Source organism: Episyrphus balteatus, chromosome 2, assembly GCF_945859705.1.
Source record: "Episyrphus balteatus chromosome 2, idEpiBalt1.1, whole genome shotgun sequence".
In the NCBI taxonomy this organism is placed as follows: domain Eukaryota; kingdom Metazoa; phylum Arthropoda; class Insecta; order Diptera; family Syrphidae; genus Episyrphus; species Episyrphus balteatus.
In genome coordinates, this window is record NC_079135.1 from 115,232,521 (window position 1) to 115,252,730 (window position 20,210).

Consider the following 20,210-nt stretch of genomic DNA (forward strand, 5'->3'; position numbering starts at 1 on the left):
TTTAGCTAGGAATTAATCTAATGTTTGGAGAGAAAAATTTCACCTAAAATCAAGCCCAATTTACGTACTAGGCCATAGATAAAAATGTGATGCGTTCCACCAGATTTCATGTCTTAAAAAAATTTTTGAATAATAAACTAGTAGAGAAAAATAGAAAAACTTTTGCTAAATTAAACTATGTATTGGTTAAATAAAGCGAGTGTTTTGAAGACTTATGGAAATCAAAAATATGTGTTGAAACAAAATAACTTTTTTACTTACTTAACAAAAATCTCGTTTTCTCTAAAAGTAAATTTTTTTCTTCAAAAAAGTACGTATACGCCACAGTGAACAAAAGTGTTTATTACTTTTTTTTTTCATTTCTGGGTACGGTAATAATTTCTTAACTATACAAAAGGACAGTTATGTATCTTAAGACTATTTAATATAAATTATTTTCATACAATCTGAGTATATAAAAAAGTTCATTGTGTCAAAATTAGTTGTTCTGCATTTAAAAATATTCAAAATAATTTTGATTCAGAAAAGTGGATATAGTGAATAGTGAGCAAAAAAATAAGGTTTATGCTTTGGTGATTGCATTTATATTTGTACTTTATTTAAATATTAAATAAGAAGAAATAAAAAATAGGCGTGGCAGAAGTTGGACTGAATTCATTTTCTAAAACGTTTACGTTTATTATTTTTTTAAATTAACATTTTACATCTAAACGAATCACGAACACATCATAGAACACGAGCAACCAAACATTCATATATATACATATAACTGACGTATGTACATATACAATGTATGTATGATTTTAAGGGTTACATTTATGTTCAATAAGTTTAAAGTTAAACAAAAATTTAGCCATATGAATCGTTCTGTCTTATTAAATAAATACTAATCTTGTCTGAAATTTGGCAACATTACAAAATTTATCATGCTTCCCTTCATTTGTAACTGCATTAATATTTAATGTGTCAAACAAAAATTTTCTATGTGTCAAAAGAGAAGAAAAAGAAAAATCGAAAACGTGCCTGGTTATAACGTTGAACAAAAAAAAAAAAAAATAAATAAAAAGGTATTATTCTTTTTGTTGCAAAATTACATTGGCCATCAGACAAATTTATTGAAATTACAAATTCATTTTTAAAGCAAAATGAAAACAAAGTGCACAAGCAAAAGAAAATTTTGAAAAAATTTTCTCTTTAAAAATCACGCATAGAGTTTCAGAATCTATTTTAATTATTTTACTCCTACATATGTAAAACATTTTTTTTCTTTTTTTTCAAAAAAACACTCACTAATATTTTTCATTCGATGTAGAATTTTAAACAAAAATTCAAAATGCACAAAATATGTGTGGGATGTTAAAAAAATAAATCTGAAAAAAAAATGTTTTACTTTCGAAATTAATTTTGGAAAATAAAAAATCATTTCAGCTCAAATGTTTTAAGGAACTACAAGAATGTTATGAGATTTTTTTTTAAGGGTAAGGTAATGAATGAAGGTACATTTTAAAAATAATGACAGTAACATTGAATTGTTTAAAAAAAAAAGAAACTTTTCCAAAGAACTTCTAAACAAAAAAAAAAAAAAGAAAAACATAAAATCGTCTCTGCTTTCAAAATGCTTGCAACAGCAGTATCTATTTCGGTGCGATTCTATTTTTATAAATTCAGAAAAATCTATACAGTATTGTGGTGTGCCCCGCCACTGCCCAGAGATATATTCATTTTGATCTAGAAAAAGCGCTTGCGTCCCAAATCAGAAAACGATCTTTACTAATTCTTTCGAAGCATATAGTCTGCCGTTGGTTGTCGGACCGTTCAGTTTAGAAATTCCGAAAGTTTCTTTGATCGCGACACTCTCACTTCCTTTTTTTATTTTCTCCTTAAAGGTGAGTTCCTGGATCAGCATACAAAATAACCCAAAAAAATAAAAAGGATAAAATATTTTTGACGTGTCTTAAAATTTAAGGTGTCGAAAAATTCCAAAATAACCTAAAAAAATATACTTGTGAAAAAAAAGAAAGATTAAATTCAACTAAACTTTCAAAAACGTTTACAATTTTCAAAACTCAACTTACATATATAATCTTTTTTCAAAAACGGTGACAATTTTGACACGTGATCAAAAAACCAAGTGCATACTAGTGTTCAAAAAAAAAAAAACTCTTGTTAAAAAATAACCTCAATAAATTTTTGAAAAATCTTGTGCTTCTTACAAAAATGAGAGAGATTATTTTTGAAATGTCAGCTAAATATTTGAAGGATATATACCATCTGTTTGGGATTTGAAATATGCAACGAAGAACTTTGCCCAAGGTCAAATGATTAATTTACTTACACCCAATGCCCAGGCAATACAGTGTGAAAAAGTGCGAAACAATTTGGATATATACAAATAACCACCGTTTCTGACCTCACCCACACATCAAAAAATGCTTTTGTGATAGTGATCTATTTTTAAATGAAAGTTTTCTAACATTTTAAATCGTTTTTCAATGATTTTTCTGAAGAATACTACGATTTTTCAAAAATATTTATATAAAACAATGACCATTATTGACCTTTCCCTAACAAAATTTCAAAAATTCAAAATTTTTGAAAAAAAATTAACCTAAAAAAAAATATCTATAGATACTTTTTTTTTTTGTGTATGAAATAAGATATCCTCATCATTGGTGGTATTACTGGTGCGCATGAATGTGCTTTAAATGTGTGAAAAATAAATTTGTATATATCTAGCGTCCATATTCGGACGCAGTCTATTTAGGTGAAGATCTATTTTCGTCTATGTATACAGGAAAATATGCGTATTCGTGTATTATAATCGTTTTTTTTAAATAGTTTTTTTTTCTTTTTTATATATATTTTTTTTTAACAAATTCCAAAGAAAAAAAAAAAAAGAAATTTCTAACCTATGTAACACTTCCATTTTCAGTATATCAACAAATAACACATAAAAATGGGTGATGATGAGGTAAGGTATGTATCACAAATAAAACCACACCAAAATTTTAAATTAAACAGAAAATCTAATTAGTTTTATATTTTTATTTAATTTTTTTATATAAACAACTTTTCATCACAACTTCTTCATCATGGATTTCTACAGTTTGACAAGTTTTTGGAAATACATAGAATTAAGAAAAGGTAAGATCAATTGTTTTGATGCAAGTTCTTGTAAAAGAAAATAATTTTTTTCTTGCTTAATTTTGCTTGCACAAAATAATTTATCCTTCTTATGCGCTTATTTATAGATTCAGATGGGAGATTTTATACATATTTAAATGTATATATGATAAAAGACAATACATAAATTGTTCCTGACTGTCATGGCTATTCGGCTTTTAATTAAGTGCTTTTATTTTGCTTTTTAACATTTATATAGAATTTAAGAGACACATTACACTTTTCTATGCCAAAAGTCATTTATTTTGAAATTTTCAGAATTTATTTTATCAAAAATTTATGTGTTGATTGTTGATGATGCGATACAAGATGGTGTCATTTTGAACAATTTTGACAGAAAATTAATGTTTGTTTATAATGTTTTTATAAATTTGTCATGTAACAAAGTATAGGGAAAGCTATTTATCATATGAATATGACGAAAACTTTAAAAAAAAATTATGCAATTTCATTTAATTGCCAATATGATAAAATCATGAAACAACAAAAGTTTATTTAATTTTGTTTACATTTTTTTACTAGTCCAATTTATTTTAAAAAAAGAAGAAATGAGCAAGCAAATGTTAAGTTTATTTGGCAGCATTTTTAATGCATTTCTCAATGTATTAAAATCTTGCCAGTGACGATGAAAATTGCAAAGCCAAAATGCTTAATTAGAATAATTTTTCAACAAAATAAGTTTGCAAGAGAGTCTGAAGAGACAGCGTTACAGGATCAAAATCACTCCAAAATCATAATTTTTATTTTTACTTTTTGAGACTCAGAGAAAGAACTACAGCTTATTAATGATAACTTTGTTTACAACGACACAATCAATAGTTTATATTTTTACTTACCATATTATGAGATTCAATGACATCTGTCAATTGGTATATAATACTATCAGTGATGCCTTCAGTTGATGCGTTATAATGACTGACGCAGTTGACGCAGTAAATCACTTAAACGCTCTCTAATGCATGTTTTTTTTTTAAACAAAAGCAATAAAGCTTTCACCTACCTTAGATAAATGTGCAGATATGGCAGTATTTAACAGCAGGAACTACTCCTACATTTCTTTAAGTTGCATTTTTTGTGACAAATTACACATTAGGCCCGGTGAACAAATACTTTTTTTTGGCGCATGGCTGAGTCATTTGACAGCTGTAACGCAGTCGTGTTTTGGGAAATTGCGAAAAATTTCAAAAATGAAAACTAATCCAAAAATTGTTAAGTATTTTGGCTTAATTTTTAAGGCAAAAATTTAAGATTATTGTAAAAGATATCAAATACAAATCCGTTTAGTCATTTACGAATATGTACAAAATAAGAAAAAAAAAAAATGTTTTAAAGCTACAAAAACTCCTCAAGATCAATTAACAATTTTCAAAATAAATGACTTTTCTCTCCATGCACTTTAAGCTTTCGCTTGACGCTTAAATCTACATACAATATATTTAAAATCAATTCAAAATCTAATAATTAATTTTTTCAATCAATTTTTCCAGAAAAAAGCGGAGCCAGCACCAGCGGCTGCAGCGCCAGCCCCAGCACCCGCGGCGGCACCTGCACCTGCAGCAGCCCCAGCAGCTGCACCAGCAGCAGCAGCAGCCCCAGCTCCAGCTGCGGGTGCAGCGCCTGCAGCAGCTCCAGCTGCAGGAGCAGCACCAGCAGCAGCACCAGCTGCTGGAGCGGCACCTGCTGCTGCACCAGCTGCAGGGGCAGCAGCACCTGCTAAAAATGGCGCACCCGCTGCTAAACCTAAAGATCCAAATGATCCAAAAGTTAAAGCTGAAGAGGTATTAGAAACGAATTCAAAATCAATGTATTCGTGTCTCTTCCTCGTGTGTGTGTGTCTTCGTGTTACCAACATACAAACTTTGTGTCATAATTTTATTATAACACTGGAATAATAAAAAAAACAACAATATTATCATGTTAAATTAACAGGCTAAGAAGGCAAAACAAGCCGAAATCGAGCGCAAGCGTGCTGAAGTGCGCAAGCGTATGGAAGAAGCTTCAAAGGCTAAGAAAGCCAAGAAGGGTTTCATGACCCCAGAAAGGAAGAAGAAACTCAGGGTAAGTTGTACATAAATTTAATGATAAAAAAAAAAAATATATTTATTTTGGTAATTTGATTAACAGTTGTTGCTCCGTAAAAAAGCTGCTGAGGAATTGAAGAAAGAACAAGAACGCAAGGCAGCTGAACGTAGGCGTATCATTGAGGAAAGATGCGGTAGCCCAAGAAATCTTAGCGATGCCAGTGAAGGTAATTTACCAAAATAAGACATATAATTACATTCCATTTTTATAAAAAAAAATCATTTATTTAAACATTTAATTTTTATGAAAAATCTATATATTTTTTAATGTTTAGTTTTTTTTTTTTAAATAAGATCATAAGACGAGGTTAATTGCATAATAGTTTTAATTTCACAAATGTCACATAAAAATCATTCACGACATTTTTACATTTTGACACATATATTTTTTGTCATTTAATAAAAAAAAAATTTTGTTTAAACATTTTTTTTTTAAACAAAAATAAAAAATACAACAACAAACAAAAATTAAACACAACTTCTTCAGAAACACTTAAGTCACTTTGCCGCCAACACCACGAAAGGATTAATAAATTGGAGGACGAGAAATATGATCTTGAATATGTTGTTAAGCGAAAGGATATTGAGGTACACACGAACATAAAAAAAAACCCAAAAACAAAAAAAAGCCTTAGAAAGCTTGCACTTGACTTTTTTCTGTTATTACGTTTCTCACTACTCGCTACCACCTTAAACTGGCTCTTACATTGTTTTTCATACAAAATAAAAAACAAAATAATTAAATTTTTTTTCAAAACTCTCTCTATAACAACCCTGCACAAATTTATGTCAACTGTCACTTTCTCGCCGCACTTTTGTAATAAATCAGTGATGCCAGCTTTCGATGTTTTTATTTTTTTCATTTTTTCTTGATGTTGATTTTCAAACTATTTTTTTCTTTTGAAAAACAATGTAAGCCAGAAACAGGGAGAGTGTGTATTCAGAGGCAACACAACACACAAAACAAAAAAGCAAAACAACTACCTTAACACTGTGAATCTTCCGTACTATAGTTTTTTTTTTTTTTAACTTACTACCTGTCAAAATTAAACAAAAAAAAAATCGCGCGATCTGCAAATCTTCTCTCACCAATAAAAAATTACAAAAATTATTAAAAAAAAAAAATATATAATTAAACCAAAAATAATAAAAAATATTTTTTTTTTGTTTTTGCTTCACACGCGAAAGTAGAAATAAGCGAAATTGATTTTTTTGTATATAAACATTTTTTGATTTTTGATTTTTGCTATCTTTTTTTTTGAAATTTCACTTATTTTGCAAATAAAATAATAATAATTAAAATAAAATATATATAACACCACTAAGCAAAATGTGTGATGTTTCTTAGCAACATCAACAAATAATATTAATAAATTAAAAAAAAAAAAATTTAATTATGAAAACTGCAAGTAAATATTTAATTCTTTTTTTGAAAAATATTGAAAGCAGTTTCATAAAAAAATGGATTTCAATAATTTTTTTTATTTGAAATCCAAAATTTATTCATAAGTTTTTTTTTTTGTATCACCTTCACTCCAATATTTTGCTTTTGCAAGATTTATCAACATTTTTTTTTAATTAAAAAAAAAATATATGTATATTATATGCAATTAAGTAGTTAATGATTTTAAGTTCGGAAAAAAAAGATCACTCATTTTTCACTCGAGAAGAAACACAAAATTTTTTTTTATCTTATAATATCATCCAACATCCAACACAGACAACAACAAACAATAAATATTAAAAAAATATCCTCCCAATAAAAATACTTTTAGAGTCACTTAAGAAAATCGCAAAAGAGTATCACGATAGGATCCATGTATTGGAGAACCAAAAATACGATCTTGAATATGATGTTAGAAGAAGGGACTTCGAGGCAAGATTTTTTTTTTTAATATGAATACACACATTTTTGTTGTATTAATTTTTTTGGATTAATTTTTTTTTTTAAATCTCGTTTAAATCAGTATAACACTGAAAAGTAATACAATTTTTTTTTTTTCTTTAATAAAAAAATCAAACAATAAAAAACGAGAGTTAAAGCAAACGCTGCTGCTGCTGCCAATTAAAAAAACAAAAAAATATTCGGTTACAAAGATTTTTTTTGGGCAGTTCTAATACGAAATAATTATTGCGATTTCAAATTTTTAAAAAATACTTAATAGATGTGCTATAAGGTTTATAATTTTTTTTTTTTATAAAACAACTTAATGTTTACTTAATTTTTTTTTTCTTAATTTGTTTGTATTGAGATGTCAGCATCAAAAAAAGCTTGAAACACTGCCAAAGCTTTCTGGAGTTATAAATTTTCTTCAAAGGGACGTTTAATTTTTTGATTTTTGTTAACTGGCGCCCAACACGAATATGCAAAATTTATTTTAAGCAGTTTTCAGTTGGAACTCTACCTACGGTGGGAATATCTCTGTTCTTCTCTTGAGCTCCAGATAAGGTTCCATAGCTTAGTTAGATATTTTTTCCAGTGAATGCATTATAATTTATATAACTGGCGCCCAATGTGAAACATACTGAATTGGTTTGCTTTTGAACAAATTAAAAAAATAATTTTTTTTTTCAAATTACCAAATTTAATTAATTTTTCATGTATTTGATGCTAAAAAAATGGCGCCCAACACTGGGAATTAAAAACACGTTTTTGGAACGTTCGAATTTAAAATGCTTAAGAAAATTGACTAAGCTTTTGTTATTTGAAAATTTTCCTGACGGCGAACATTTAATTATTTTTTTTTAAACAAACAAAAAATGGCGTGCAACGTTCATATGCAGAATGAATCTGATCGTAAATTCAAAACCTTTTTAGATTTAGTTTAACCTTTTATTCTCAATCTCACAAAAAAATCTACTGGGTATTCATTCTAAACAAAAACTGTGCGGATTAAGGTTTGTAGCCTTGGAATTTTCTTAAATATTAAGGTTTTGCAAGGTAAAATACAATGATCTTTATTGTTCCGTCAAAATCCTAATTAAACTGGGGCCCAACGTTAGTATATTATAAAGAGAAAATTATTTTGAATACAAATTTAGTAATAAATCAGAATAAATGCATTTACAAAGAGCACTTTAGCTTTATAACCCACTAAATGGCGCCCAACGTAGGTTCGTCAACTAATTCGATAAAGTTTCACATTTCAAAGTACATACTTTATGCAAATAATGTATTTTATCTCTTCAATTCTTAAAAAAAAAATATATTTTCAAATACTCCTATATAGAAAGCAGTGCTCTCATCTTCATAAACAAACAAAACAAGAAAAAATTCTCTGAGATAAACTAAAAAAAAAAAAATAATCAAGCAAAAAAAAAATACTCTCTAAAATAGTACTACAATGCTAACAGCACAAAAACAATTTTTTTTAACACAAGACTTTAAAAAAACAACTTAAAACACTTGATGTAAAAGCAACCTAAATATTTTATTTTTTTTTTTTAATAAATATTTTGATTTTTGAAGCTTTTACTACTCACATTCTCACATAAACATTCATAAACATATATTTAACAGTCACATAATATAGGGGAATATTACATAAAAAAATAAACAAACAAATTATTTTATTTAAATTTAAATATATTTTTTATATAAAAATAAAAAAATATAAACTAAAAATAAAAACAAAACAATATTCAACAAAACTTAGAATTAGATTTTTATGAAAAAAAAAAAAACAAATATTATACAAAATGAAAAAAAAAATTAAAACAAAAAACAAAAACTCGATAATTTAGCTGAACTTCAGACATTATGTAAACAATATTGGCAACGCGCATATGCCTTGGAGGGTGACAAATTTGATTTAGAGCATATCCAAAAAATGAAGGCGTTCGAGGTAAAGTCTTCCTCTCTTCCTAGTTTTTTTTTTTTTAATAAAATTTACAAAAAAAAATGCATTTTGTTTTATAGTATATACAAATATAAATATATGCTCTCTTATATAAACCTAAGTTAAAAATAATATGCTATATATAAATATTTAAAAAAAAAAACTTTGATCTTTTTTTATACAAAGTAAACTCTAAAACAGATTTTTGTACGTTTTTTTTGTTATTTATGTTTCAAGAATGAAACATATGACCCACAGTCTTATTTATAAATATTTTTGAGATTAATTCAAAAAATATTTAAAGAAATTTAAAAATTAACTATATAACTTTCGTTTTGTATACATTCCTATTACATATTTTCTTTTTTTTGATTTTGAAATTTCAAACTATTTTTTGTTTGGTCTGGTATTCTTAGTTTAGTTGATTTCTGTTTAATAATTTTTTTTTTACTTGCTGACAAAACTGACTATAAATTATAAAAAAACAAAAAAAAAAAATTCTTTTGAACTAAGTATACATAAACAATTTTTTTTCTTCAAAAAATTTTATACCAAAGAAACCCACTTTATAAGATGCTTAGCTATTGTTTTTTTTTTTTTGTACAAAATATATATTTCTCTTGGATATAAAAAGAGAAATTCCAAAAATAAAACAAAGAAAACTACACCCACTTACCTACGTATGAATGATTTAATGTTTTTTTTTTTATGCAACTTACACTGAGAACACATAACATTTTGAAGAAATTTATTCAAATATAAAAAAAGTCTTAATTTATTGGTAATTTTAAAAAAATAATAAAAAATATAATCGAATTAAAAAATGTTAAATAAAAATTGATCATATAAAACAAAAAACACAAATTTTTCCAGGCGAATTACAAGAGATTTGTGAAGAGTATTACGAGCGTATGTATATTTGTGAAGGTCAAAAATGGGATCTGGAATACGAAGTCAGGAAAAAAGACTGGGAGGTACTGCAAATTTAAAAGCAAAAAAAAAAAAAACACATTTATGTACACAACACACAAACTTCAAAAATGTTATACCCCAGTACATTTATCAAGCGTTCTTATTTTTTGTTCAAAATTAGAAATTTTGAAATTTTTGAAGCATTTACTCATTTTATTTACAAAAAAAAAAAAAAAAAACATTTTGTGTAAAATCATTCTGATTTAAATGTCATCCCTTTTTTCCTTTTTACATTTATTATGAGTGTAATTCAGAACACGTACTTTTGGTTATAATAATGTATGTGTCACAAATGTCAATTACTTAATTAATTATATTTTTTGTTATAATTTTGCATATTCCTATTATGCACATTCATCATTTCCTTATGGACATTTATATATTTTTGAAATAATTTTTTTGGCAATCGTTTTTGCCATCCCTGTTACTTTTTTTTTTGTTTTTGTTCAATTTTTTGTGAAAACACATAATTATGTATGCTTTCAACTTCTGGGTAGGAATAACATTTTTTGTTGTAGTAAGTAGTAGTTAGACTTTGATAACACAAAGGAGTCATGTTTAAGGTTAAGCAAACTAAGTCTTGAGAAAGAACTTGAATGTAAACTAGCCCAAAAAATAAAATCAATTTTTTTCTCCTTAGTGTAGTTTTAGAATTTTAGTATTAAATATTATTTTAAATGTTAAAATTAACTAAATCATTGGAAATGTTCAAAAACCAACATTTTCCAATTTTGTTCTTATTTTTCTCCTAAGAAAGTGGAAACATTTTTTTCTGATAAAATGAATATTATTTTTGGAATGGCTTATTTATTTAGCTTTAAGATTCATTTTGTGTCAAACTTCTACGATTCTTTTTAGACTGCAAAAACAGTCAACAAACCATGCTCTTGACTTTGACTGTCAATATCTCAACAACGGATCACTGTACAGAAATTTCAAGGGTGCTTTATTAAAAAACGTTATTTAATTTTCTACAAAGAAATAAAGTTTACTTTGTTCAATTTATAAAAGCTATCAAAATAGGCATTAATACGTTTTTTTAGCAAATGTACCGCTATTTTATAACTATGGGTGACAGAATTAAACTGAGGCTTAATAATTGAAGCAAAATATACTTGAAATTAATCTGGAAGGTTACAAGTTCTGAGGGTTTGAACTTTTGAGATGAAATAAAACACCACATTTTTGCACCTGGTAAATGACTTATTTCTAATCACTTTTTTTAGCAAAATCAAATTCTTTTGAGTTTGTTTATCATTTTATTACTAAATATGTTTTAAATTCTAGATAAACAAAAGAAAAATTAAAAGTTAAAAAAAGTTAAATTTTGAAAAAAAAAAATTCAAATTGTTTTTGGATATTTTCCTTTTTTTTTGAAAATTTTTGATTTTTCTTTGGTTTATCTAAAATTTAAACGATATTTATTAATAAAATGTTGATTTTGCTCATAAAAAAGTGATTAGAGTAGACCTCATATGAATAAATAGAGCGAGTTTAATACTGTCATTATTTCATCGTAGAAAAATGTCATGTTTTGAAAAAAAAATTGCTGAAGGTCCATGGCCACATTAATTTTAACCTCATAAATTTGCCAACCTTTTGAATGGTTAAGGACCTTATTTGGAGAAAAAATAAGAAAAATTAAAAATGAAAATGCCTCACAATTCTCAGCTCGTAACAATTACACAGTTTAAAGCCCCAAATAGAATTTTTTTAAAACCAAAAAGAGGCTTGCTGTTTTAATACTAATTAACCTTGTCTTAAACCTACTTTGTGTTATTAAATTCAGAAATAACTTTTTTTTACACTCTACTTAGGTGCAAATACAAAACCCAGAAGGAATTATTTTTGAAATACAAAAATGTTTTGTGTTTTTTATTTGAAATGTTGATTTCAATAAAAAAAAATATCTTCTTTCCCAAATTATTCAAATTGAATATTGTTTGTTTGTTTGTTTTTTTTTTTCAAATCAAATATATTTTTTATTAAAAGAATAAACCATTTTTTGGAGTTCAGCATATTTTATAATAAAAATATCCAATATTATTTTTTTGGTTAAGTTCAACTATTTATGTTAAACATCTGATGTGACATAGAAAAAATATAACCTTATCATAAAATGTTAATCAAATTTTTCCCTTCGTAGTGCATTACCTATCATTTTTTGGTTTTTCTCTAAAAATGATTTTACTTTTTTTTTTGTTTTGTTTAAAAATAGAAATGACACAAATTTTATAAAATATTAAAAAAAAAAATACACATCTGTTTCTGTTTGAAAAATTTTATTTTTGATTCATTTTAAAGTGTTTTTCTATTTTTCATATTATTTTATTTTCAAAAAAATGACTGTTTTCATATAAATATTTGTTTCCACTCAACAATGCATACTATTTTCATACTGCTTTGTGTTTTTAATTTTTTTTTTCTTATATTCTTTATTATTTTTTTTTTTTTGTTAAATGTTAAATTTAAATAATTTTAGAAAATAAAAAACTAAAAATTAACATTTTTATAGTTAAAATAAAGCAGCATGGATTGATTTCTGTTTGAGAAAATTATAACAGAATGTTAGAACTTTTTTTTGAGAAATTAGTTAAATGCAGCGCAGTTTGTTTGCAAAATTATTATTGATTTAATTTCAAAATGGAGCACTTGTATGGCACACAGAGTAAAAAAAAATGTTTTTAATTATCTATTTTTAATTCTTTGGAGAGTTTCGATATTTTTTAAATGAGTTAAAAAAAAAATATTGTAGTAAAAAGTTTTAATGTGCCATCTCTTTTTTATTAAAAATAAAATACTTTATAATGGATTTTACAATCTTAATTTAACTCAAAAATTCTCTTATAGAAAAATATTTCTTAGTTTCTTTCAGTGCATTTTTTTAGGCCAGGAGCTTTTTCTCAAAAAATTCTTCATTTTGAAAGAATGAGCTGCTGATTTGATTTGTTCAAAAAAAAATATCATTTTATTTAATCAACAAGTAAAGAAGTTATACCAATTCTTAGTTTTAGTCAGATTCTTTCTATTAAGGTCTCAAATTAAAATGTTAAATACAATTTGCAATTCTTAAAGTCTTAAGTTAAAAAGGAATACAAATTCCAAAAATATTTTATAGGTATTAGTTCGAGGTCTTTAAAAATTCTGTGGCCTTAAAAACATAGAAAACATAAACAAACCATAACCAACTCAAAAAGTAGTTTTTTTTTTGTCTTTTTGACCAATTTTTGAGATTTTGTTTCAGTAAAATAGCCCAAGATCTAAATAGTTTTGAGAAGTTGAGACCTTAAAACTGAGTTGCCAAGTAGTGATTTTAATTGAAACTATGCATGCAACTTTTTATTTTGATAATGTCAGATTGTTGATTTAATGAAAAGAAGATAAACAGTAGAATATTTTGAAATTGGTGCTAACATTAATTTATATAGCATCTTTAAGTCTTTTTGCTTAAGGCTTGATAATATTTAACCTTCAATATTTTCTTTGTTTTATTATTTTTTTGTCTAACTTTTCTTCGTTGAAATAAATAAATTATAAAATATTATACATATTTTCCCTCCCAAAAAAAAAAACTTCGATATGCGAAAACTCCAAAGAATGTTTAATAAATTTAATAATTTTAATAAAAAAATAAATATACAAATAAAAAACACAAACATTTAGGTTGTGCCAATGTGCCATACTGTGCAGTACCTCAAAATTAAGTTTTTTTTTTATAGTTCAAAATATATTTCCAAATATTTTTATTTCTTCTCAATTTAGAAATCAATAAGCAAAAGAGAAAAGTTATCTTTTTCTAAGTATTTTTTAGATCCGTGGTAAAATGTTAAAATAAATTAATTAATTTTATTTGTAGAATATTAGATTTTTTGTTTATCAATAGAAAAGAAAACCAAAAATCTAGATCGAATCAAAATTTTATTTGGATTAAATAAAAAAATTAAATAAAAAAATTAAATAAATTCAATTAAAAAAGAAAATTAAATCTAAATTTCTACATTTGGATGTTATGATGTTCGTGCTTAAATAAAAATTATATATAACAAATATTAGTTTATTTTTTTTTGTATTCTATGTGTTTCCTTTAGGGTACCCTACTTGTATTTCTATCTCAAGTACCCATTTCTATATAAAAAAAAAACAACAAAAATTGCATATAATTTTCTAACTCACTTTCTACTATTTTATTGCTTTTGCTAATTTTCAATCTTCAACCATAAAATCGTATATACTTTACCATGTATATATAAAATAAAAACTGTAAGAAAACAGAATTAATTAAGTGCTTGTTGACAAAAAAAATTTAAACTCATGCTTAAGCAGCTAAAAAAAACTTTGTGTCTTGTGTTTGTTTTGTTAAACAAAAAAATAAGCTTGTTTTGTGGTTGTAAATTCTTTTTTTTTTTATAATTTTGAATAAATATATATTTTAATTTATCAATAAAATTGTATCTAATTGTATTTTTGTTTTTCCATTGTAACGTTTAGATCAGCGATCTCAATGCCCAGGTTAACGATCTTCGTGGTAAATTGTAAGTATAAAACCTAGTCCATTCTATAAGAAAAATTAAATTTAAATAACGGTTAGGTAAGAAAAAGTTCACAATTTTCCAAAAAAATGTTTAATGTTCATTGAATTGAACAATCTTTATGAATCACTAGAAAAATACAACAAATATTTACTTTTCGATACACTCAAAAACTTGTGTCTTCGAAAATATAGCCAGAATTGAACAACTTTTATATAGCTTTCAACATGAAACCACTTTAAATTAATGTCGGTTACTTTTATTTTAAAATGTTTACCATCGCTACATCATTCCGAAAATCACTCCTTTTTACTTTCAGTTAACTTAAGAACAATAAAACAAACAGTATTCGATTTCTATAAAATTTAAGATATTTGCAACGCAATATTTTGTTAATCATAGTGTCGACCTTAACACTTTTCGGGAATATATTAAACAAAATTGCTTAAATTAAAAAAAAGCTTAAATCGCCAGAGACTGAAATTTTGTCTTTTCTGCCATTGTTTGCATTTTTGAAAATGTTTTGATCTATTGCAAAAGCAACTCTATCAAAAATCAGAACTAGTGAATAAAACGCATGATCATTTGACAAAAAGTTTATATAGGGGAAGTGGGGGCAAGACCGCCCCTTTGGTGTTTAGTGTTAAACTGGCTTAAAAACCAGTAAAAAACATCATTTAATTAAAATAATGTCTTTATTCATTAAGTTTAACGTTTATAATAATAATAAAATGCACTACTGGGGTCGCACGTACTTGCTAACTTAGTCTTGCAGTTCAAAAGACTTTTGTGTTAGTTTACTTGTAGATTTTAAGAGCTGGCTTCATATAAACTAAAAAAAAAATATTATATTGGGGAAGAGCCGACATTTAGGACAAAATTTTGTTAAATGAAAACAATTTTTTTTTATTCGACTGCAGTTTTATTGCAATTGCTTTGAATATTACGTCTGCGAAGTTTAATCAAAATCGTAAGAGCCGTTTTCGAGATATTTGGTTTAAATTGAAAAATTTTCATGGGAGGTACACTTTCTAAGCGAGATATAAAAAAAAAAAAAAACAAAAAAAAAACAACTTAAAGAATTTCATTAAAATCATCTGTACCAAACTTGAACAAAATGAACAAAATCCGTTAACCCGTTTAGGCTGTGGAAATGTGTACAGATGGACGCACAGACGGACGGACGGAATTGCGAGACCCACTTTTTCGGAGTTCTCCATCATCGTAATGTTGGTTTTGATTAAAACCTCAGTTTTTGTTTTCGACACGAAACCAATATGTACTTGCCCTCTAGACCAAGTAAAAATGAAAAATACTGAACAAAAGATAATACGTTTTGAGAAAACATCTAACAAAATAAGGTCTTGCCCCCACATGGGGGTAAGACCGCCCTATTAAAATCTGTTGGAAGTAAAACCGTTGCTTTCTGTAAAAATGGATTTTTTTTTCAATAATAAGACACCTATGATATATCTTCATCGGTTCCCACCTTTTACTATAAAAAAAAGAAAAATTTAAGACTTTTAATTGTTTCACTTTCAAAAGTTCAAATTATTTTTCATATTAAAGTTAAGAATTTCATGAAAAAACACAAAATTTATCGTAACTTTTTGTGGTTTCTTTATGATTAGAAAATATAAACACAATAATATTCCAAGCATCAAAAAGTCATTGTAGCCTTTTAACCAGAATCGATTAGAAACTTTACATTATTTTTATACTTGAGGTTTCAGCTTCATTACAACAGTCCCATTGCTGCACGCTTTTGGACCAAGTTTAATATGTTTGTGACCTTGTTTCATAACATGCTATAAGCTTAAAACTGAAGAATGTAGTATCTGTCCTAATAACATCCCAAAAATCAGTGCATTTTATTTATTTTTTTTTCGCGGCCTAGGGTGTTTTAAATGGCTAACCGTTTTAAGATGTCTAATATAAGTAAAAATGCAGAGATTAAGCGGGCTTTTTCTACTTTTCAAATCGTCGTTATTTTGGCTAGTGTTGAAATGGAACGCTTCGACTCTATTTACTCTGCATGTGAACTTAATTAGGTATTATTATTTGTGTGCGAAGAATTGAATCCTCCACTGGACTAAAGTTATTTTGAACTAATATATTTGAACATCTCAATTTTTTAACAATAGAACTTTTTGGAGAACCGTTGTTTATTTTTGGTTTTGAGCTAATTGCATATTTGATCTTCAATGTTTTTATCTAATTATATTTTAATTTCCTATTAAAGCGTCAAACCAGCTTTGAAGAAGGTCTCCAAATACGAGAACAAATTCGCCAAATTGCAAAAGAAGGCAGCAGAATTCAACTTCCGTAACCAACTTAAGGTTGTCAAGAAGAAGGAATTCACATTGGAAGAAGAGGAGAAGGAGGTAAGATTTGTACAAGATTCTATAAATAAAAAATTTTAATACAAATAATGTGATGCTATTTCTAATGAAATTGCTTTCGGAAATATACCAAGATATTAATTAAAAACATTTTTCCATATAAAATTTAAGTATCGAAATTTTCGAAATAGCATTACTCATTAGTTTGAAAATGAGTTAAAAAAAAATATCATTTAATATCAACTTTAAAAAATTATACATACAGTACAAAAAACTTAACTTTAACAAAACAGTATGATAACTACGTTCATACGTTCTCTTTTTCACCACATCTATTGTAAAATATTTATTTCTTTATCTATCTGCTTTTAATTCTATAAATTTTACTTAATTTCAATAATAACAAGTGGGCAAAAAATAATAAAAGATGAATTAAAATAGCATTTTCAATGATGATCATTTGGCGTTGGGCGCCATGATGTTGATTATTTAGCGTTGGACGCCATTTTTCAACAAATGGGAAAACTCAAAATTCACTTTTGCATTTCTGCTCACTTGTTATAAATTTTATATTTTAAATAAATATTAACTATTAATACTTCTATTTTTACATTTAATTTAAAATAAACTGCAAATTTCTATCTACTAACCAAATCTTTTTCAACTACTGTAGAAAGCTAAAGTTAAAGATCTAAAAATAGGGGCTGGAGCTAAAAAGTGTAAGAACTTAAATGTGCAAAAAAAAAAAAATTGCAAAATTGAACTGTAATTCCACTGTTTACACCAGTAATTGTGTACTTGTTTTTTTTTTTTTTTTGTCTATAAAATTTTTTTTATTTTGTCAATAATACAAACAAATTTTTGTTCTTTTGTCTTTTTTTTCTTAGTATATTTATAGCATTTTTGTTGCGAGATTTTTAAATGCAAATCTTGGTACCTTTTGTTTGTATTTCAATGTTTTAGATGCATGTTATGTTTAGTTAAAAAAATGCAATAAATTTGTTGTTTAATAAAATAACACTCAATTTAAAATATTCAGAACAGCAAATTTTTTGTAAAATCCTTCAAAAAAAAAAAAAAACTTTGTGTAATAAACCTACTAGTTGTACAATTTGTAGTCACCTTTTTTTGTAAGAACAATTTTTTTTATGAATATCAATATTTTTTCTAATAAATTTCTTTTTGTTTATTTTTTTTTATTTAAATTTATTATAGAAAAAACCCGACTGGTCCAAGGGCAAACCCGGTGATGCTAAGGCTAAGGAAGAAGTTGAGGTTGAAGCCTAAGCGTGCTCCCGCCTAATTATAATTATAAGAATATATACAAATATATTTTTTAAAATAATTTTCTTTCCTACAATATGTAAATTGTTTTTCTTTTTTTTTAATTTAAACATACACAATCCAAAATCTAAAAACAAACAAACAAAAAAATTACACATGATGTCACACACACACACACATATAGAGACAAATTATGGAAAAGATATTGTAATACAGATGTAAAAAATAAAAAAAACTAAAACAAAATTTAATCTTAAACATCATTTCGTTGGTTTTTTTATTTTCAAAATTATTTATAAAGTTCATTGTTTTATTGTTATTTTATTAAAGCAGTAAAACTATTTTATGCACGTCTTATTTTTGATTTATTAGATTATTTTTTATTAAGAATGAAGCTACATATTATAGTGACAATTTAATTTGTGTGTAAAAAAATACATAATTAATATCGTCGATAACAATCTTTATTTCCTATCCGACTTAAAAACAAACTTCCAAAATCCAATTTCATAAAGCCCTTTTAAGTATTTAAATATTTATCAGGCTTTTACATCCTAAAATGACGTTTTTCCCAAACAAAAAACGTCATTTAAAATTTTAATAGCCTGCTAAATGTTTATGAAATCGGCCATATGTATGGTACATTAGAGCTGTTAAATAATGCAGTACCTACCTATAAGTGCACTCAAAAATAAAAAATCATTCAACCTTGTAAAGTAGGCACTTACTTTTTATGTTCACATGTCGTACATTTTAAATAACTTTTCGTTGTTTCTTTAAACCAACCCAAATACCAAAAATATAAGAAGAGCTCTTTTGAAGTAAGGACTTCAAAATTAGCGACGATGCACCATGCACGGCTAGGACTATTTGCATATCTGTAAGAGCGTTTTTTTTTACATTTCTACCGATTTCCTGTCTATTAAAAACAAAACCTACAGTGGATTTTAGGAAAAAAACGTTTTAGTTTTTTTTCGAACACATTTTTAGAATAGTGGTATACAAAAAAATGAGAAGGTACACAAATCTAAATCCTGATATAAAATTTAAAGTCTGCTAACCTTCCATATTTTCTAAGTACTGTAAAAGACATACAGTTCTATTCTGCTATGTGAATCGAAGGATTGCCTTTCTTAATCATGTCAAATTGGTTTTGAAAAACTTCTAACTTTCCAAAGCAAAGTGTTGTTCCCGTCTGTTTAAGCAATTCAAAAAAAAAAAAAAATTTCTAAATTTGATTTTAGACTTTCACGTGAATCGAATAGCAGAATAGGGCTGATAATCTTACTGTACAAACTTTTATTGTTAATCATTAAAGTTAAACTTAACCAATTGCCTTTTTTAACTACAGCCCAAATGTGTTAAAAACTCAATTTCGCCATCAGTTGACTCATGTTATAATACTACCGACAATGCAAATTGCACTCTTTTATTGCCCAAACTCAAATTTGTGTGCCTTAGCAAGGTCACTTTTTACAACAAATAAATTTTTTATTGGAGTTGTAGTGAGTATAACAAATTTAAACTTCTTTTCTAAACAAGAATTCTTTTCCTTAAGCACATTAATGAAAGGTTAGATAACCACAACAAAAGACAAATTGCTTTCATCAGCCTTAGAAATGTTTATATTAGCCGTTTCAAATTTTCAAAAAAAAAAAAAAGTTACGCATACGCCATAGTGATCATTTAACTTTTAAGATTGCAATATAAAAAGAAAGCAGATACCCCAGCGAATCAATATTACACAAGAGCCCTATTCTTTTAATTTACCTTAAAGTCAATTTAAAATACTATTTTTTTTTTAATTAAATTTAAATAGCTTAGATGCAACGCTTTGCCTACGAAAGAAAGATGTATTAAAATTGCAATTAAACGTGATAAATTAAGTAAATACAAAGATTTACTTGAAGCGAATTACAAAATAGGGTTGTACAAGTACATGCAATGTACATATCGCACGTTGAGACGTATTATCCGTCT

The 20,210-nt window shown here is 26.1% G+C and overlaps 1 protein-coding gene across 7 annotated transcripts; it reads left to right on the top strand.

The window, feature by feature from the left end:
• Positions 1-1,726: 1,726 nt before the first annotated feature.
• On the top strand, positions 1,727-18,493 carry LOC129909872 (troponin I). 7 transcript variants are annotated; one of them, XM_055986996.1, is made up of 10 exons: positions 1,730-1,886; positions 2,933-2,971; positions 4,671-4,961; positions 5,113-5,241; positions 5,308-5,431; positions 9,977-10,077; positions 14,564-14,607; positions 16,847-16,988; positions 17,620-17,665; positions 18,162-18,493. In XM_055986996.1, coding segments are annotated over exons 2-10 (894 nt in total). In that variant the 5' UTR covers positions 1,730-1,886; positions 2,933-2,956; the 3' UTR covers positions 18,164-18,493. The 7 variants fall into 7 exon arrangements, with proteins under 7 accessions (XP_055842972.1, XP_055842969.1, XP_055842970.1 ...); XM_055986994.1 differs by lacking the exons at positions 9,977-10,077; positions 17,620-17,665 and adding an exon at positions 5,752-5,852 and having other exon boundaries at positions 1,728-1,886; XM_055986995.1 differs by lacking the exons at positions 9,977-10,077; positions 17,620-17,665 and adding an exon at positions 7,040-7,140 and having other exon boundaries at positions 1,728-1,886.
• Positions 18,494-20,210: the final 1,717 nt, after the last annotated feature.